The 17,745-nt window shown below is 40.4% G+C and overlaps 1 protein-coding gene across 1 annotated transcript in view; it reads right to left on the bottom strand.

The window, feature by feature from the left end:
- The window catches only part of zdhhc17 (zinc finger DHHC-type palmitoyltransferase 17), a 37,278-nt gene that overhangs the window by 8,600 nt on the left and 10,933 nt on the right, over positions 1 to 17,745 (bottom strand). The window contains exons 4-10 of the mRNA XM_071502067.1: positions 16,127 to 16,204; positions 13,676 to 13,820; positions 13,320 to 13,384; positions 11,408 to 11,570; positions 11,176 to 11,301; positions 8,928 to 9,070; positions 7,884 to 7,984 (exon numbers count right to left, since the gene is read on the bottom strand). Coding sequence (XP_071358168.1) covers positions 7,884 to 7,984; positions 8,928 to 9,070; positions 11,176 to 11,301; positions 11,408 to 11,570; positions 13,320 to 13,384; positions 13,676 to 13,820; positions 16,127 to 16,204 — 821 coding nt within the window. The remainder of the gene's footprint in view (positions 1 to 7,883; positions 7,985 to 8,927; positions 9,071 to 11,175; positions 11,302 to 11,407; positions 11,571 to 13,319; positions 13,385 to 13,675; positions 13,821 to 16,126; positions 16,205 to 17,745) is intronic.

Genomic DNA, 17,745 nt, shown 5'->3' with positions numbered 1-17,745 from the left:
TCCAGGTTGGATCTTTTCAGCCTGTCACAACAGCTCATCATCACTTCCTCCTATGAAAACACACAAGAGCCTGAATCCAATGAATCATTCCTGCCTTTACAGAGAAGATGTTGTTACCTGTCGTGTGTGGGTGTTTCACAAAGTATAAATAAAGAGAAAGTGGAGAAACCTGCTCACAAAGAGCACTGGTTTAAGAATGTAAATCTAGTCCAACATACAGGACAGACGCACTGTTTCTGACTGAATAACCACATGAGCTGTGGGTGGAACGGCCTTGTGTATGACCGTGGAGAGATAAGGAGTGTACGTGGTGACAGCTGTGGAGCGGCCTCAGGAGGACTGTAGCGGATCAGTGGCGCAGCCAGTCCTGCAGGTGTGCATGAGTCAGCTGAATCTCTGAGGAAAGCAGCCGAGACACTGAGAGACTGCGGAGGCGTCGACACCTCTGCTAGCTCAAAACAAAACTCCGAGCCAACCAATCATGGTGATGGATCACAAGGACAGTCTTCGGACATTATATTATTATTATGATATGTACTGTAGAGGACTGGAGTATATTTATGACCGGTACTTTTCCCATAAGCCACATTAGGTTCACTGAAAAAAAAAAGCAACCTGATAAAGATGTTCTGAAGTCAGTTTTCTGGGGCCTGGAGAATCTTTTTATAAGGACCTACTTTTTGTGAGATTTACATTTATTTATTTACTTATGATGTTTGCCAATATGGTAAAATGTATTAATTCCTGCAGGCTAATTAACATGCGTAACCTGTATGATTTGTGAATAGATTTTTATGTGAACATTCATGACGTTACTGAATTTGTCACAATGTGGAGTTTCCAGTCTTTTATATGTTAGATCATGAACTGTTATATAATGAATTGATGTCTGTTAATTGTTGTGTTAATTGTAATTAAACTTCCGTCTCACAATGAAAAACTGTTCTTCAAAATACCTACAGATTCATTAATAAATTAGCATGATTACAGAATGTATTATGTTACAATGCTTTAAAAGTGAAGGGGCTGATATTGTTTGCTGCTTTTTTATTTTCTCTTTTCCTTTTTTTTCTATTCAAAAGGTTTTTAACTAATAACTAACAAAAAATGACTGATTGGAGCCATGACCTTTTCATTTGATTTCCTGAAACTTTAGAAGTTTGTCTTTGAGTGGAATCCAGTGACATTTGCCTGATGAAGGTCCAGCACTGAAAGGCTGCAGATTGTTTATTGCAAATTAGAGGGTGTGCAGGATTTTTCAATTGCTACCAGGGACAGAAAATAACACACATGAAGAACAGTTTAAGTCTAAATTTAAGAGTTGGATGTGAAAATGTGTGGTCAAATATTCTTTTGCAAGACGCTACTGCATGAGTGTTTCAACAAGTACACGCAAAGATGTCTTTTTCTTTGAATTAGACAGGATGGATGAACCCTAAGAGGTGGCTTCACTCTGTCCTTGTTGATAAAAAAATTAAAGGACATTCCACCAGTTTCACATGTGCCTATAGTGAGTACACCAGCTTCATGGTTATGCAGTAGGAGATCACTGGAAGGATCTTTCAAGAGAAGGTTTGAGGATCGAGGCTGGCAGAGCACAGAGCCTCCATCTGTGGCAGACATGTTGCATTAATGTGTCTGGATCATGTTCCAGGCTTAAAATGAAACACTTGCACTGTTACTCACACAAAGACATATGGAAGCTAACTTAATCTCACAGGTTTCCACAGTGTGAGAAAATCTTTTGTATCAAGTGCATTCAGACAGAAACAAAGCTGCAATGCTCGCGGCTCTGTGAGGCTCACACCACCACCCGAACATGCTCACAGGGACATTGCTAACACGCTGATGTTTAGCAGGTGTGATGGGAATATTGGTCATAAACGAAAGCATAGGACAAATTAAACCTTTGATGGCAGCATTGAATGAAGGAGCCACAGATGTGAACATGGTGGCATTAGAGGAAAGTCAGGGGATCACCATCAGGATTCATCCTCTTGGAACCATGAGTGTCTGGACCATCTGACCAACACTGCCATGCCAGGTGCCACGATGCTGGACCGGCTGAAGAGTAGACCTGTCTCAGCCATCCACACCTGGACGGCAAAAACTGTCTCTCAGAATATCTTCATGTCATGAATAAATGACAAAGCTCCTGCTAAAGCAAACTGGTGTAATATAATCATCTTGAATAGGGACAGTTTATGAAGATATGGACACCGTATCTCACTTTCAAACTTTCAAATGTGATCCTTGAGTAATCATGAGGTAACCACTAGTTGTACCCTGTTCATAATAATTCATTATATTGTCCATTTGTCATCAGATTTTTTTTAATTATAATATCATGGCTTTTGTTTTTATTTAAGGAAAGTGTTCTTTCAATACATTTTCATTATAATTTATTTATCTATTTATTCATTTTTTCCCTCACTATATATTTCCAGCTGTCTTTATTCATGCTGATTGTGTGGACCAATGTTGTGCTGAGCTCTTTGTTGCTGTTGTTTTGTTAAAAAAAAGGAAAAAAGAGCAAACCTCAATAAACACACTTTGTAAAAAAACAAAAAAAAAACAAAAAAAACCTATTTCTTTCATGCCTGCAACCAACCAGATCATCAAACGGATGCGTGTCGTTTCAGGGACTACAGCTGGTGTTACGAGGCGTAGTGCTTTATTTTTAAACTGAATCTGGGATCTGTCAAAACACACTTGATGTGTGCACCAGCCATAACACGTTACACCAACAACTGCCACAGATGACACTAAAATCCTCTGTGCAGCCCTAGAGACCTGTTGGAGAATTAGCTGCTGGTAGCTACGAGAGAAATCACATGACCCAAACACAACGACTGTGCTTTGTTGGTGAGCATGAACCAATAGTTCAGCACAGTTATGTTAAGCGTCGTCTTTGCCCTGACAGTGAGAGGCCTCTATGAGACCCTGAGGACCACATGAAGTCATTGATCTCCATGAACATCTCCATAAAGAGCAGGGTGTTGACAGAACCCACGTCTGAAATGACCTGATGAGTAAAACGCTGTCAGGAGCAGCTCATTGGTCGACTCGCTCAATGACCAGTGGAGCTGCAAGGGTAGCGCCAGTGATCAATGCAGCTCCTCAGACAAATGGCTTTCAGTGCTTCCTCAGGGGGTGATAGTCAGCACCTTCACATTAGCACCCATTTATCTCCTGCAGGGCTGAGGAGGGCTGCCCACAGCTGACAGCAGGGTGTCTGAGGTGGATTTATCACCGTGGTGTTTGAAGATAATAGTCTGCAGATATAATGAAGTTATGTTTCATGCAGTGCAAAGCTCAACGGTTTTTATTGCTTCTACAAAACAAAGTCTTCTTTCATCAGTTTTACCTAATTCCAACATCATCGTTCTCTTATTGTCAAACATTCGCCTGCTGGGAATTCATTTATGAGCAAAGGCTTCCCTCCTTTTCCGTCTGAGAAATCAGAGACATACGAACTGGGGTCGGGGAAAGACAAATAAAAGTATCATCACGCAGCTCAAACCTTTGTCATTTGGTCTGATTTCAACCACAGGCCTGAGGAGGAGGGGGAGCTCACAATATCAGAAAGTGGGTCAGAAATGGCAGACACAAAGCCCAGCTGTACCGCCTGACAGTGTAGAAACAAACAGCAGCTCCTTCCACACTGTTAAAACATGAAATGAAAATGTCTCCTTCAACATAGGTCACTATAAACCAGATGTTGGAATCTGTCAGCCCTCGACACAAATGAAAGGTTTAGATTCTCATCTACAAGTTCAGCGGAGGTTCACCAGAGCTGCAGGCACCCACCAAACGTGGAGCTCAACCAGCAGCCCAAGCCGGGCCTCAGCCCACAGTTTATGTAACCAGGCTCTGAGGAGTAAACCGATTCCTCCCTCGACACCACAGACTGGAGAAAGGAGGACATTAGAGGAGGTAAAAGCATCAGCTGAGGTGCTGTCAGGGGGTAGAAATGTGGTTGAAAACCTTTCACTTTTACAACGTCTGAAATCACACCCACTTCATGCAGGAGTACGCTGAGAAACTACAGCAGGGTCTGGACTTCTCTGTCAAGCTCCTTTATTTTTATTCTTCAACTGCTTCTTCACTTTTTGTGGGTTCCCCTAAGCAGAGCTGCAACAATTACTTTATCGATTGATTTCAATAAATATTGAATAAATAAATATTTCAATAATCGATCAGTCATATTTCAAGCAAAAATGTTGCTTTCTCAAATATGTTGAGCCCAGTCAGATATGATGGTTCATGAAATATCTTTGATGGACGGACGAATCAAACACCCTTCAGATGTCCGTGAGAAGTTTTCACTACTTTTTGAAATGTCATGGTCTAAATAAGTTATCGATCAATCAAGAAAATAATCAGCAGATTAATCAATAATAAAACAATAGTTTGTTTTGGCTGTAAAACCAAGCGCAACACTATGAAAGCTTTACAGGAAAGTGTGCACGATTAACCCCGTACTCTCTCTTGCCTCTCTCGGACAGCAGACTCTTCATCCAGCTGTTCAGAACATCTGTCAACACCTGCCTTCACACCTGACAACACATCAAGCACATCTGGGGCAAGTTGCACAAAACACCTTACGTTAAGATTTTCCTTAAAGTCTGAGTTTAGGTTTCCTTAAAATAAAAACAGTTGTACAAAACACCCTTAAGTCTTCTCTTTAAGGTTTCCTTTAAATATTCACATATATTTTAAGGTTTTCTCCTTATCTTGGTCTTACACTTAAGGAATCACTTAAACTGTTGCACAAAAGACCTTAGCAGCCAAACTAAGGCAGAAAACTAAAGGTACTTCTAACTCTGACCAAAACATAACCAAGTTTATGGGGATACATGAGTAAAACTAACACATCCCAAGAAGAGTGGGAGACCCCAATGGACCCTTAACAATGAGGAATTGATCTTACATCAGATTTAACTGGCAGTTCATGATTTGTCTGAATGGAGTTGGATCAGTCCATTCTCCACAGCTGTGCTCCTCAAGCTCCTTCGATATTAATGACTGCTCTACAGTTTCATGCTACAGATCTTTCCGGTCAGGTATAGTCGAGGTGTTTCTGAACAATGTGAAGTTCTCGTCAAATGTCAAAACTTAAGGTGTTTTTTGCTGCCAGCCCCTGGACCTTAAACAGGCCTTTTGCTCGTGTGGGTAGATGTATCAAAATGATGCTTTTCCTTATGCCTGTTGCTATGCAACAGCATGAACAGTTGCTCATTTGCTAACTTTAATATTAACTTCTAGTTAAAACAGAATCATCCAGTCCCATCGTGCTCTTCACATTCATACCACATGATTTGCATAAATGCCAGCGATTAGAGATTGTGTTGCCACCACTGTGCACTCATTTGTATGTATGTGGACAACAGGACAAGAACCAACGGTCCGCCTAACGTCCTCAAATGAGTGACTGAACAAGACGTACAGGAGATGGCCCACGGTTGCAGCCCTGCAGGAGGAAAGCTAAACTTCCTGTCCTGTCAGGAACATGAAGCAGCACGTCTCTGAACTGAGACACACCACTGCTGCAGAGAGATTCATGGCAGATACACTGACGTAACGATGGCCTCGATAGCTGGAGGACAAAGGAGAACTCGTTTTTCACAGGCAAATGTCTTCACACAAGAATGGACCTGTCTGCAGTCAAAAGGACAACTTTCCATGAGGTTAATGATCCATGTACAAACTTACGTTTAACAGTGCAAAGGACATAACGTCACCAAACCTTTGCTCTTTGAAGATGAATGCACATGTGAAAACCTGGTTTAGGGAGCAGGTCAGCAGCAAGTGCAGACAGGTGACAGATTACAGGGAAAACCAACATGAAGTGTCTCAGTGAGGTGTTGAGTCACCACGAGCCACCAGAGCAGCTCTGAACTCTACCGGAGGGACGAACCATGAACCATTCCCAAGAAAGATATTCCCTTATTTGGTGATTTGATGATGATGATGGTTAGTGCTGTCTAACCCAGGCCTACACTGAATTTACCTGCAGGTATCAGCATTTTTTCTCATATCATGTTAAGTACATTATTCATGGTTCTGACGACGTTGCTTATAATTAAAAAGTCTCTCGTAGCCTGATCGATAAATCCAGGGTTAACTGAGCCAGCTGATAACCAGCTTTGTAGTAAAGGCTATCAGGATGGACAATGTTAGGTTCAGTTAAGACTGATAAAAAAAAAGTTATCCTGGATTCACATCATTTTCAGACTCATCAGACCATTCAGTGACCCCTCGTCCCTTGTCCTCCTGTTTCTCCACTCATTCTTCAGGTTTTTAATTTGTCACCGTCTCTATGTCAATGTATTAAACTCCTTCCATCAACAGACACACCATGCATCCATGAAGAACATTTCCAGCTGCATTTTAAATGAACTGAAAGGAACTTCAGAGCACACTTTTCTTTTTCAATAAGCTAAGAGCAGAGACATCTTCCTCTCCCTTCCCATCAGCTGAGCAATGAGGCGTAAAATTAAAAGCCCTCCACAAATGAGAACTCCCCACTCACCTCCTGCAATTAGCAGCTACCAAACAGAAAGGCAATTCTTCCATCAACAAAAAAAAAAACATGTGAAAGCAGCCATGCTGAGGCCAACAGAAACTTTCTGTAGCTGTTACACACTAAACTCCACGTTCACAACTGTAACAGCACGTCGCACGGTTCATTTAGACACATAACTTATTCTATATTTTGACCCAACAGCTTGGGGCACTTTATGTTTCTATTTTCTCAACACTTCCATCAACTCCTGCTCTTTACATAACCCTTCCTCCTTTAATCCACTGAGAATGGCCTGTGACTCACTCATGTTCCTCTCAAATTTTCCTGGTCATCTTTTCTTTTCAAGCAAAACACAATTCAAGCAGCAGAAAGCAGCAAAAATTAACTTTACAAGCCCATATTTTATTGAGATCCTCCCTGCTTGGAGGTAACATTTGTCACATACACTGGTAGACCTGACAGACAAATAAAAGCTCTTGGCTCATGTTCTACTAAGGCAAGAGTAAACAGCCCATTTTAATGAGCAGGGGACAGAAGTGCAAGCTTTTTGATTGTTGTCTTTTCTCCAGTAAAGAGACAGCGTGTGCCAGGTTTAACCTCCAGCATTCTGCTTCACACACAAGTGGATTGCGGGCGAATAAAAAATAAAACTTGACTTTAGGTCGACACAAAAGCCCCTTTGTCACTCTGAGTGGTGGGAAAGAGGTTCAGAGGACCCAACTATAACTAGGTCAGTGCTTGATCCCTGAAACTGCAAAAGTGTTTCTATGTCATTGAGCAAAACACTGAATCCTTAACTCCTCTCACTCTGCCCCTGTTCCTCAGACTGAATTATTACAATTATTAAATCAGTGTCAATCATCCATCACACAGATGGGAACACAATTATTTACTGTTTAAACTAAATTTCATTTTTGTACACAAAAACTTATACACAAAAAGTTATAGTGCAGAACTTTCTATTTGAGATCATGTAAGAAACACATGGCTGGTGTCTTTTAGTAAGTAGATGGTAGATGGTAAGTAGATCTTATTACCTTTACCTTTCTGTCTCTCCATTTCCAGTCTTTATGCTATGCTAAGCTAAGCGTCTTCATGAAGTACCTCTATTTTTATTGCACAAACATTAAGAAAACCGCAAAATGTCAAACTGTTCCTTTAAGAAATCTACTGTGGCCCTGAGAGCTCAACACACTGCAGCTTAAGAAAACACATGCAAATACACAATACACAAACAAATTCAGAAAACGTCTTCATTAATTTGACAACATATGCTGAAAATACTCACAACACCCTCAGGGCCACCGTAGAAAACAAAGCTGAGACTAATGCAGTCTCTGACAGGAAAGGATATCATTCCAGAACCAGTAGAACCAGGTGGTGTACATCCAGAACTTGGTGGCCAGGTAGATCCCCAGAGGGAGAGCGCTGTGCATGGAGTGGTCGAAGAAAGCCCTGAGGAGAGGAGAGGAGAGGAGAGGAGAGGAGAGGAGAGGAGAGGAGAGGAGCAATGTTGCATTAGCTGTGTTTCTTAAATTTGCCTCATCTGTTTCTTTGTTAAAATTTGCCATTGTCTCTTTTCGCCACTACACTTCCCAACTGTCACTGTCACTGTTGAAAGATGATTGAACTTCATGACAAATGAGCCTTTTTGTTGTGGCTTTTTTCATCATCCCCACTCAGCTCATAACTTATGTGTTCAGTACATCAAGGCATTCTTCCTGCAGATGTGAAACCTGCTCACTGCAGCACATCTGGACGAATGCAGACCTGAAGCTTTGTTCTGAACGCTGCAGTCAGAGCAGACAGCAGCAAAAATAAACCAATCGTCACCTGATGATACATGACAACACTGCTCATAATCCCAATTGTATTTTTCACAGAGCAAGAATTTCAGGAATGTGAGTAATTATAAAGCTAACACACTGGTTAATGTATGTTATTGTAGTCACATAGATAACAGCAGAAACAACAAACTGTACCAGCAGGACCAGATGGCAGTAGTAATGGTGTGTAAGCGAGGGGTAGTGTGTGTGTGTGTGTGTGTGTGTGTGTGTGTGTGTGTGTGCATTTGAGGGAGCTGGAGGAAGGGACCAGTGTTAGTCACTGCATGAGAAATGTTGTCAATTACATATTACACATATTGGTACATACAGTTTATGTGTTGGTTCAACAGAGATTGTGTGTATTCTGGAAATGTATGTGCAGTGTCAAGATGTTTAAACAAATACACATCTAATGAATAACCAGTGTCTTACACTGCAGCCAATCAGAAGAGAGGCTCAGAGCCTCTGATTCTGACAAAACCCATCTATGACCAAATGAACATAATCAACTGATTAAGCATTTAGTTGATAAATGACAAGAAAGTGTGTGTGTTTATGCGACTGAGACATACTTGGAGAGGAACTGCACGGCGACCCAGACGCCAGCGTACATGATGCCCTTGATCAGCCATGAGTCGATATCCAGGTCAGCGATGAAGCCAACCAGCCAGATGACCACGAAGGGCGTTCCCAGCATCACCTTCTGCCTGAACTCCTGCAGAGGGAGGAGGCGGAGGGATAAATAACAGGAAGAGGCAGGTGGATATAGATATGAAACAAGAAGGAGGAGATTGAAGAAAAAAAGGGTGGGGGTGGGGGGTGGGAATAAAGTATTGGGATAGAGATGGAGAGACAGACATGGAGATTGATAAGAGACAGATGGATGTTGGGCAGAGGATGGAAGAAAGATCAAACAGATGAAACCGGACAGAAAAAGCAGAAATGGAAAATGCAGATGAGTCGTGGGCAGAAGGAAGGAGGAGGTCCACTGAGCATTTTGTAGTTTTAAAATCTGCCGTAAAAGTTAAAATATGATGAATAATTCATGTCAGTCATGGTCGTGGCTCTTGACCCTCAGTATTCTATTTGAAGCTGGAGAGCAGAGAGTAAGAATAATTACAGCTAAAGGTGCAAAAGTTCATGATTAAAAACAAGGAACTGTAGCTTTTATGTTCTTGTTACAATAGATAATACACAATAAACAGCAGACATACAGATATGTTCATTTTTAATGAATAAATAATAAGTGCCTGTGTATAAAGAGTGAAATGTCCTGACCCAGAATAAGTGAAGTTTAGTTTTATATAATTTTAATGATGTGTAGTTTTACACTGTTGTGCTCTTTTGAGCTGTGGAGACATAAAGAGGGAGGTAGGAAGCAGAAAAAAGGTCACAGTTTTACTGTTTTACATTAACTAATGACCTATGAAGCTCTACTCACGACAACACCAGACACTGTGCAGCTGGACAAACCTCAGACCTCAGTGTGATGAGGCTCATAGTCTACAGTCTACTAAATCTATCACACAATTCAACCCTAACCCTAACCCTAATTTTTATTTTTTATGAAAACTTTCTGTCTAATTCTAAAATGAATTTCTTGAAGTGTTTATTTTATTTATTAAATTAATTTACCTTCATTAACTAATAATGTCCCAGCAGATGAGTGGAAAGACAACAGCACATCAAAGCTGAGTTAAAACAGAGTTTCAAGTTGCAATAGTAACAGGTTGTTAAAAAAAAAAAAAAAAAAAGAAAGAAAAACTCAACATCGAAACATTCAGAGGCTTCGTCCACACTACTACATTTTTGTTTTAAAATGGTGTTTTGAAATGAACATTCAAACTCCACATCAGAAACGATCTGTGCTGGTGTTAACAGGAAGCAGATTTCAGTCACACTCAGCTGATTAATTGCAGAAAATACAACAAACGAGGAACAGCAAAGACAGTTGTAGCATTAAAATTCAGAATTTTACTGAACAACAGCTGCTAGCAAAGACACCAACATCAGTAACACTTGTAATTTGTTACTCATGTTGCTTTCACCACTGGCAGTCAAGGCTGATAAGACCCAATCAGGGAAAGACCGTGTGTGACTACGTCATCGTTTCTAAAGGTCTCTGCTTCTGTCCGTCCAGACTACAACACAACCCTGGAGTTTTCAAACTGAAATGGGTCCAGCAGCGTTTCCAAAAGTCTCTGTTTTCAGGGCCCGAAAACTCCAGAGTCGTGTGGATGGGAGGCGAAAATGTAGCAAAAAAGATGTATTTTAAAACAAAAATGTAGTAGTGTAGACGTAGCCAGAGATGGAAACAAACACAAAGAAAAAAAATTACACATCTTCTACAACGGTGGGAAATGACCCACATTTGTTGATCACCTTCTCTGTCAAGTAAATATCTGAAAATCCAGCATTCAAGTTCAGAGTTTGAATACAAGACGTTCTTGATCACCAGGATGTGTGTGAACGACCCCCCACTGTGGTCAGACTAAACAGACACAAGTATCTTCCTGTAGTAACATTGTTAAGTCCAGCAGGGTGTTTAAGACCCTCGTCCTCCTGTCACACTCAGAATGAGACGGTGAAATGTAGTAAACAGCTGACACACTGTAGACAGCTGTGGTCTGAGCACATCTGTTTCAGCTGAGGCAGAAAAAGGGAGGCGACCCAGTGAACTGCACAGGTGTGTGTCTACACAGCGAGACCCAATCCCTCTCAACGTTTTCTGTCTCTCTGATGTTTTCCGTTACTCTGTGACTTCCAGCCTTTCTCTTTTGATTATAATGGAATATATCTGAGTGTATTTGTGGTGTGTACCTTGTCCATCTTCAGCCTCTTCAGGTAGGACGGGCTGTCGTAGCCTTTAGCCTGCCGCGCTTCCTGTAGGTGATTGATCATCCAAACGTTCTTCCTTTGCTTGGCGAGATCTAGCGGTGTCTCCCCCTGAAAAACAACAGCACACCAGTCTGTACACATCCTCCATCGCTACAGTCTGGAAACTCTGGCTACAAGTCCACTGCTCTTAGTGACGGCGTCAGGACAGCTTTACCTTTATGTTCTGTGCATCAACGTTAGCGTTGGCGTCCAGCAGCAGGCTGATGACGGTGGTGTTGCCGGCGAGCACCGCCCAGTGCAGCGCTGTGTTCTTGTGATATTTGTCACCGAGGTTGACAGACACGTTGAAGGTTAGTAGCAGCCGGGTGGGATCCACACTGTGACACAGTGGAGGAAATCAAGTCAGGTTTTATTTATATAGCATCAGATCACAACATCTCAGAACACAGACTCTTTACAAGGACAAACTTCCTTTTGAGAGGCAGAAACCTCAACCGGAGAAATCAAGTCAAGTTGAGTCACATTAGTTTGAAACCCACCTGACAAATAGGGATGGGTTCTGAAACCTGGTATTAAACAAGCCTCGGGCCACACTTTTAAGACAATAGTATCAGTTCTGCTCTGAGTGCAGGAGAAAGGATAACAGATGTCCTGTTTGCTTTGTATGCTAGCAGCCTGAGGTCCACACACAGAGTTAACTAAATCATAGGAACATATGAACATGGATTAATGATAAAAAGCAGCCGTTAGCCAGCTGATTGTTGTGAGTGTCGTTCAGAAGTCCAGGTTCAGGTTGTGGGGGTGCTGGTGAACTACTGCACAATACAAATACTGTTAAAGAAAAGTCCTGCAGTAAATCATCGATAAGAAAACCATTAAAGTACAGGATCGATAAGAGAACCTTTAAAGTATCAATAAGAGAACTTTTAAAGTACTGAATCGATAAGAGAACCTTTATAGTATCGGATTGATAAGAGAACCATTAAAGTATGGGATCAATAAGCGAAGCATAGAAGTACGGGATTGTTAAGAGAAACTTTAAAGTATCGATAAGAGAAACTTTAAAGTTCTGGATCAATAAGAGAACCATTAAAGTACGGGATCGATAAGAGAACCATTAAAGTACGGGATCGATAAGCAGTATCTATAAAGCAGTAGTGGTGTTAAAATCTTATCGATACCCATCCCTACTGACAAACATGTTGTCATGACACGTTACAGAAAACAAGATAAAACACAACAGACACGGGACAGTTGTAAAACTTAAAATGGATTTGAGGTTGGTTCATATTTAATTCTCTCTCTCTCTCTCCCATTGGTTTTCGGGGTGAATGTACATTTCTACATCAGTTTTAAGATCATCAGGCATCAGTGCACTACAGCAGCAGTGGGTGTGGAGCCGAAGGGAACGAGATTTCAGTGTAGCACAACTTTTGTACTGTTGTAGAGATACCCTCTCACAATAATAAAGACACAGCAGTAACAATCCTTATTGATTTTATCTTCTTTTTATTTAATTTGTTTATTTGTTCATTCATTTCTTAATCCTCATTACTGGCTGTTATAATACTGCTATTATGTTGTAACATGTTCTTCCTCTTGGTTTAACTCTGTCAGGGTGAAGAAGTCAAACTAACCAAACAAATAAATATCTGTGGTCATCAGAGGATGGATGGAAACTATAACATTATTGTTTCACACTGTAAGTGTGAAACAATAATGTTCACAACCTGATGTTCATCACCTGATTTCATTTTTACTTCCTTATTTACATAACATAATTACCTTTCTCCTTTCTAAATGCTGCTACACCTCTTACTTTATGCTGCCACGGACATAATTACACTCATGGATCAATACATGAAAGTAATAAATACAGAAAGAGAAATTATCCTTGTGATAAATTGCTGATCAGGGGATATTCAAATGAAGCTGAGCAGCAACACTGGGAATTGTTTCCCTGTGTTAGCAATTTGTCTAATGAATTACGATTCATTTATACGTGAGAACCTTCTGTGTGTCAGCAGAAACACGTACAAAGGTTTCAGTGTTGGAGTTTCTCCAGGAACCAGGATCTTGGTATAAGGTTCAGATTATTAACTATATGTTAACTATAACATACACACCTGTGTGTCCTGTAAGCTGCCCACATCAGAGGAGTCATGCCGTTCTGATCCATCATATCCACGTCCTGTTAAAGGAAGAAAAAAAACCTGATGTAGCTGAGGAGCCAATGAGAGGCATCAGGGCTCCCCCTGATGGAGTGCACCGGTACAAAACCCACAAACAGGAACAAGAGATCATTAAACAACTGAGAAATGTGTGTTGTTTAATGTAATGCAACTTCGTTAAAACCACAGCTTTTAAAACATAAATACTCCCACATGTGCTGGTGTGAAAAGGACCATTTTATTCATTTAAAGATTATTTTCAGCTACTTTTCTGGACTAAGCTTTAGTCTGCCCTGCAGGGTGTTTCCTACCTGTCCTTTGGCAATAAGGTAGGCCACGATGGAGGTGTGGCCGAACTGGGCAGCCAGATGGACGCAACTGCAGCCCTCGCCGTCGATCAGAGATGGGTCTGCACCGTACTTCATGAGCTGCACCACCATGGATAGATGCCCTTGTCTGGGAGAAGATGAACAATAATTTACAAGAGATACAGAAACATCCCACAATTTTTTTAATGCCACAACTAGAAACAAATCTGACGGACAAAAAAAATGATACTTAAGAGGTATGGGACGAAGAAAGTCAACGTCATTCTCACTTGATGGGTGATCAGGATAAACCAGGGTCTAAAGCAGGGTCTTATATACTCTCATTGCTGTTAAACTGCTGTATCTGCACGTGGAACGATGTATCCTCACATGCTGCTGTGATATTGACGGACTTATTCACTGCCTTGTCTTTCATTAAACATCTCTCTGGTGATGTGTAACATGCTTTTATTACAGTCAGGTTTTGTAAACTGTATTTTTATTACTACCCTTGTCTCCCATGTAAACTTCCCCCACAGGACAGTAAAGATGTGACAGGAAATTGGTAAAAATGGCAGAAAGCGGCAGGTGTGTGAGTCATAAGGAGTAATTCACTGTGTGTCAACCTGAGCAGACAAAGTTCCTCAGGGTAAGAGGCTTTTAAAGGTCACTGGCAGATGGAACATAACGTAATTACATTATAATAATTATTATTAGGTAATATAATAATATATATTCTATTATTATAATGATATACTTAAAGTTATCGTATTGTATAAAATAAAATTATATAAATAATACATATTATATTATATCACACTGTATATAATGACTGTCATAGTATCACTACACGATTGCTGTTAGATACATTACCATTACATTGACAGGATATATCATTTACATGATATCAAGTTATTATATCATTTTTTAAATAATTATTATATTGTTTTGTTAAAGGGGTGTGCAATGGTATCCACAGTCCGATCGTCCTGTTGTCATCCTATGAAACTGCCAACAGCATTCTCTCTCTCTTATTCGTATTAATTCTTCATATTAAATAATCAGAGCGTTCACAATAATCACTGAAAGAGTCGCACCTACACACAACGGTGTCAGCTGGATGGTGTGTGTGTGCGTGCGCGTTGGTGCTTCGATGTTGCAAGCATCAGTTATATGTGCTTATAAACGTTAAACTATACGTTTAATATTCATTTTATACTACAGATAATGATAATAATAAGTTAACACATTCATGAGAAAACAAGCCAAGTATCATTCTGACATTGGCAGACACAGAAGTTATCGGCAATCAATCTGATGATCATCAATCACGAGATCATGGTCTGTTGGTACAACCTTATTCTATTATTACATTCTTTTTATAATCATATTCAGATTACATCATTTATCACACATCACTCTTGTCATTTTTACCTAATATATCTCTGTAAGTGTTTTTGTTGTCTGTCCATTAATCAATAAATCAATCAAAATACTACTGATCCCCAGGGGGAAATTAGGTGATGTTACAGTTGCTCCATCAAGAATAGATGTGTAACAGCAGAGAATAACTTAAGAGGTAAAGAATAAAGATAAGAAAATATAATCATAAAAAAATAAAATGTAAAAATGTCCTTAAATTATGATGTAAAATATACAATCTAAATATGAATGTAACAGTATATAGGTTGGTAAATGCACTTGTACTGGAATATGGCACTCAGTTGAATTATTGCACAAAAAATAATTATGTCCTGAGTTGCCTTCACATCCCACTCGCTATCTCACCAATAAAAAAAAAAAGGTGTGTGTTGCACTTTCACCACATACAGTGAGTCATCTGCTGGTTGTAAACCTGAGCAGACAAAGCCTGTAACACCCAGCACTCAGCTGCAGCATGTGTGTGAAGGGCTGAGGTCATGCAGACCCGAGGCGACTGGGGGCTTTTAAAGGTCATTGGCAGGTGGAGGGTGGAGGGGGAGGTGACACAGGACTCCTATGTGTCTGTGTAGCAGTGATGGTGTAGATGCCTGTTGTCAAACCTATCAATAATTCAGGGGGAGAGAGCTGCATGCCCCCCCCCCCATCTGCTTGGGACCGAGGGGGAAACACGTCAAACAAACTGACTTGACTTGATGGATGATTTACTTGTAAAACAGCAGTGTTGAAATATAAAAAGATGGAGAGGAGTCAAGAGTTTAGGATCAAGTTCATAAATGTTTGATTTCTAAATTCATATTGGAAGAGAGAAGCTGAAGTAAAGTGTCTCTCAGATTCAGCCACTTTGACTTTTAACTGTGGACCAGCAAGAACAAATGAGAACAAATGAACAGAGGCACTTCAACACAGACGTCTCAGCTAAATAACAACATGAATAACCTCAGGTGAAAGAAGGTAAAGGCTCTGTGGGTGAAATGTTGCAGATATGTTATATCTGTGGTGACTGTTTGTTACCTGGTGGCCCAGTGCAGAGGTGTGGAGTTCAGGTCTCCTCCCAGCTGGTCAACTATGGCTCCCTTTGATATGTAGTACCTGCAAACACAAACAGTGTACCAGGTGAACTTTATACTGGATCTACACACTTTTTGTTAATGTGATCTGGGTGTGGGCTGTAAAACTGGCATAAACTTTAACAGACTGACTGTTGGCTGTTTTTTGATAAGGAAACAAAGCAGTAGAACAATGCTCCACATGCAGAGACCTGGCAAAGGAAACTGCTGAGAGAGAAGGCTTGGTAGATCCACACTGGATATTTAATATGCAACAACCAGCTACAAACCATTTACACTAAAAACGAATCCCCAAGTTGTACTGCAGCTGTTGTGAAACATATAAGACTAATCAGTGGTGAGTAAACACAAATGACTGAGGCTGAATCTCACAGGTAAACCTGCACAAAAACACTGTGTTTACAAGTGTCAGCCCACCATGATGTCACCCACTGGTTAGTGAGCTGCCGTTTTGAAGCCTCGAGTTTGTAATTCGTCCGTCACCGTCTTGGTTTTTTGAAACCAGAAGAAACCATATTTGGATGAGAAGGTGTAGCTGAGGAGGAGTGAGGGATGGATCTGATCTGCTCTGTCCTCTATCCTGATTGTCAGGCAGGTCGCAGTGTGTAGTACAGTTTGTCAATCACACAGTAGCGCCGCCCTAATGCAGACCCTGCTTTATGGTCTATTTTCCTCTAAATGGACCATAATTTAAAAAATGAACATCATGTTGTTAATAAATCAAGTGAGAAGTAATGCGATTTTCCCATACACTTCAATACAATCTGACTTCTTTTTACAACCAGTGGAGTTGCTCCCTGATGGTCATTAGATAGAAAGCAGGTTTAAAGCACTTCACCAAGAGATGCTATGGAACTTGTTACAAGTTGAAAACATAGTAATCAACATGCCATTTAAATAAAGGCTGTTATCACAAAATTGAATCCACTTTTAAACAGCTGTTGACACATCTTTTTTTTTCTGCCCAAATCACTCTCACTGATCTTTGCTTTTATCAGCTGACCCAACAAGAAACTTCAGCTTCAGAAAAAAGTCAATTCCACAAAACTCTAAGAAATAAATCTGACTTATATTCATCTCATAACTTCACCCCAAACATGAACTTCTGCCACCACAGACAAGCTGAAATCTAGTTGTAGATAATTAATAATGCTGAAAGTTAAATAAATAATGACTATCCAGGAGTGTTTTCACTGTGTGTGGGAGCAACAACACATATTCGACTTGAATAAATGAGGGGAGAACAATACCAAATGCAAATGTTTCCATCCACAGCACAAAGGGTCACAGGCTAGTTTGATGAATATGAAAATGATGTAAATGCTTCTTACCCATCTGAATATCATATAAATATTCAAAATTCTGAACAATTTTCATTTAAATTAATCTGGTGTTGGTTTTACTTCAGTTATTAACACTCTGTGTGTTTGGAGTTGAACTCATCATCCTTATCAAACTGAAGCAGAGAAACACAGAGGAGGTGCTAGAGAGGTTCAGTCACTGCCAGAAGTATTAACATGTATAATACATCTCAGCCGGTTCATTGCTCAATTAGTCTTAACC

The sequence above is a fragment of the Trachinotus anak genome, unplaced genomic scaffold, assembly GCF_046630095.1.
Source record: "Trachinotus anak isolate AG129_WGS33_773 ecotype Australia unplaced genomic scaffold, CSIRO_AGI_Tana_v1 ptg000018l, whole genome shotgun sequence".
Classification (NCBI taxonomy): domain Eukaryota; kingdom Metazoa; phylum Chordata; class Actinopteri; order Carangiformes; family Carangidae; genus Trachinotus; species Trachinotus anak.
This window is presented reverse-complemented; position numbering and strand designations above follow the sequence as displayed.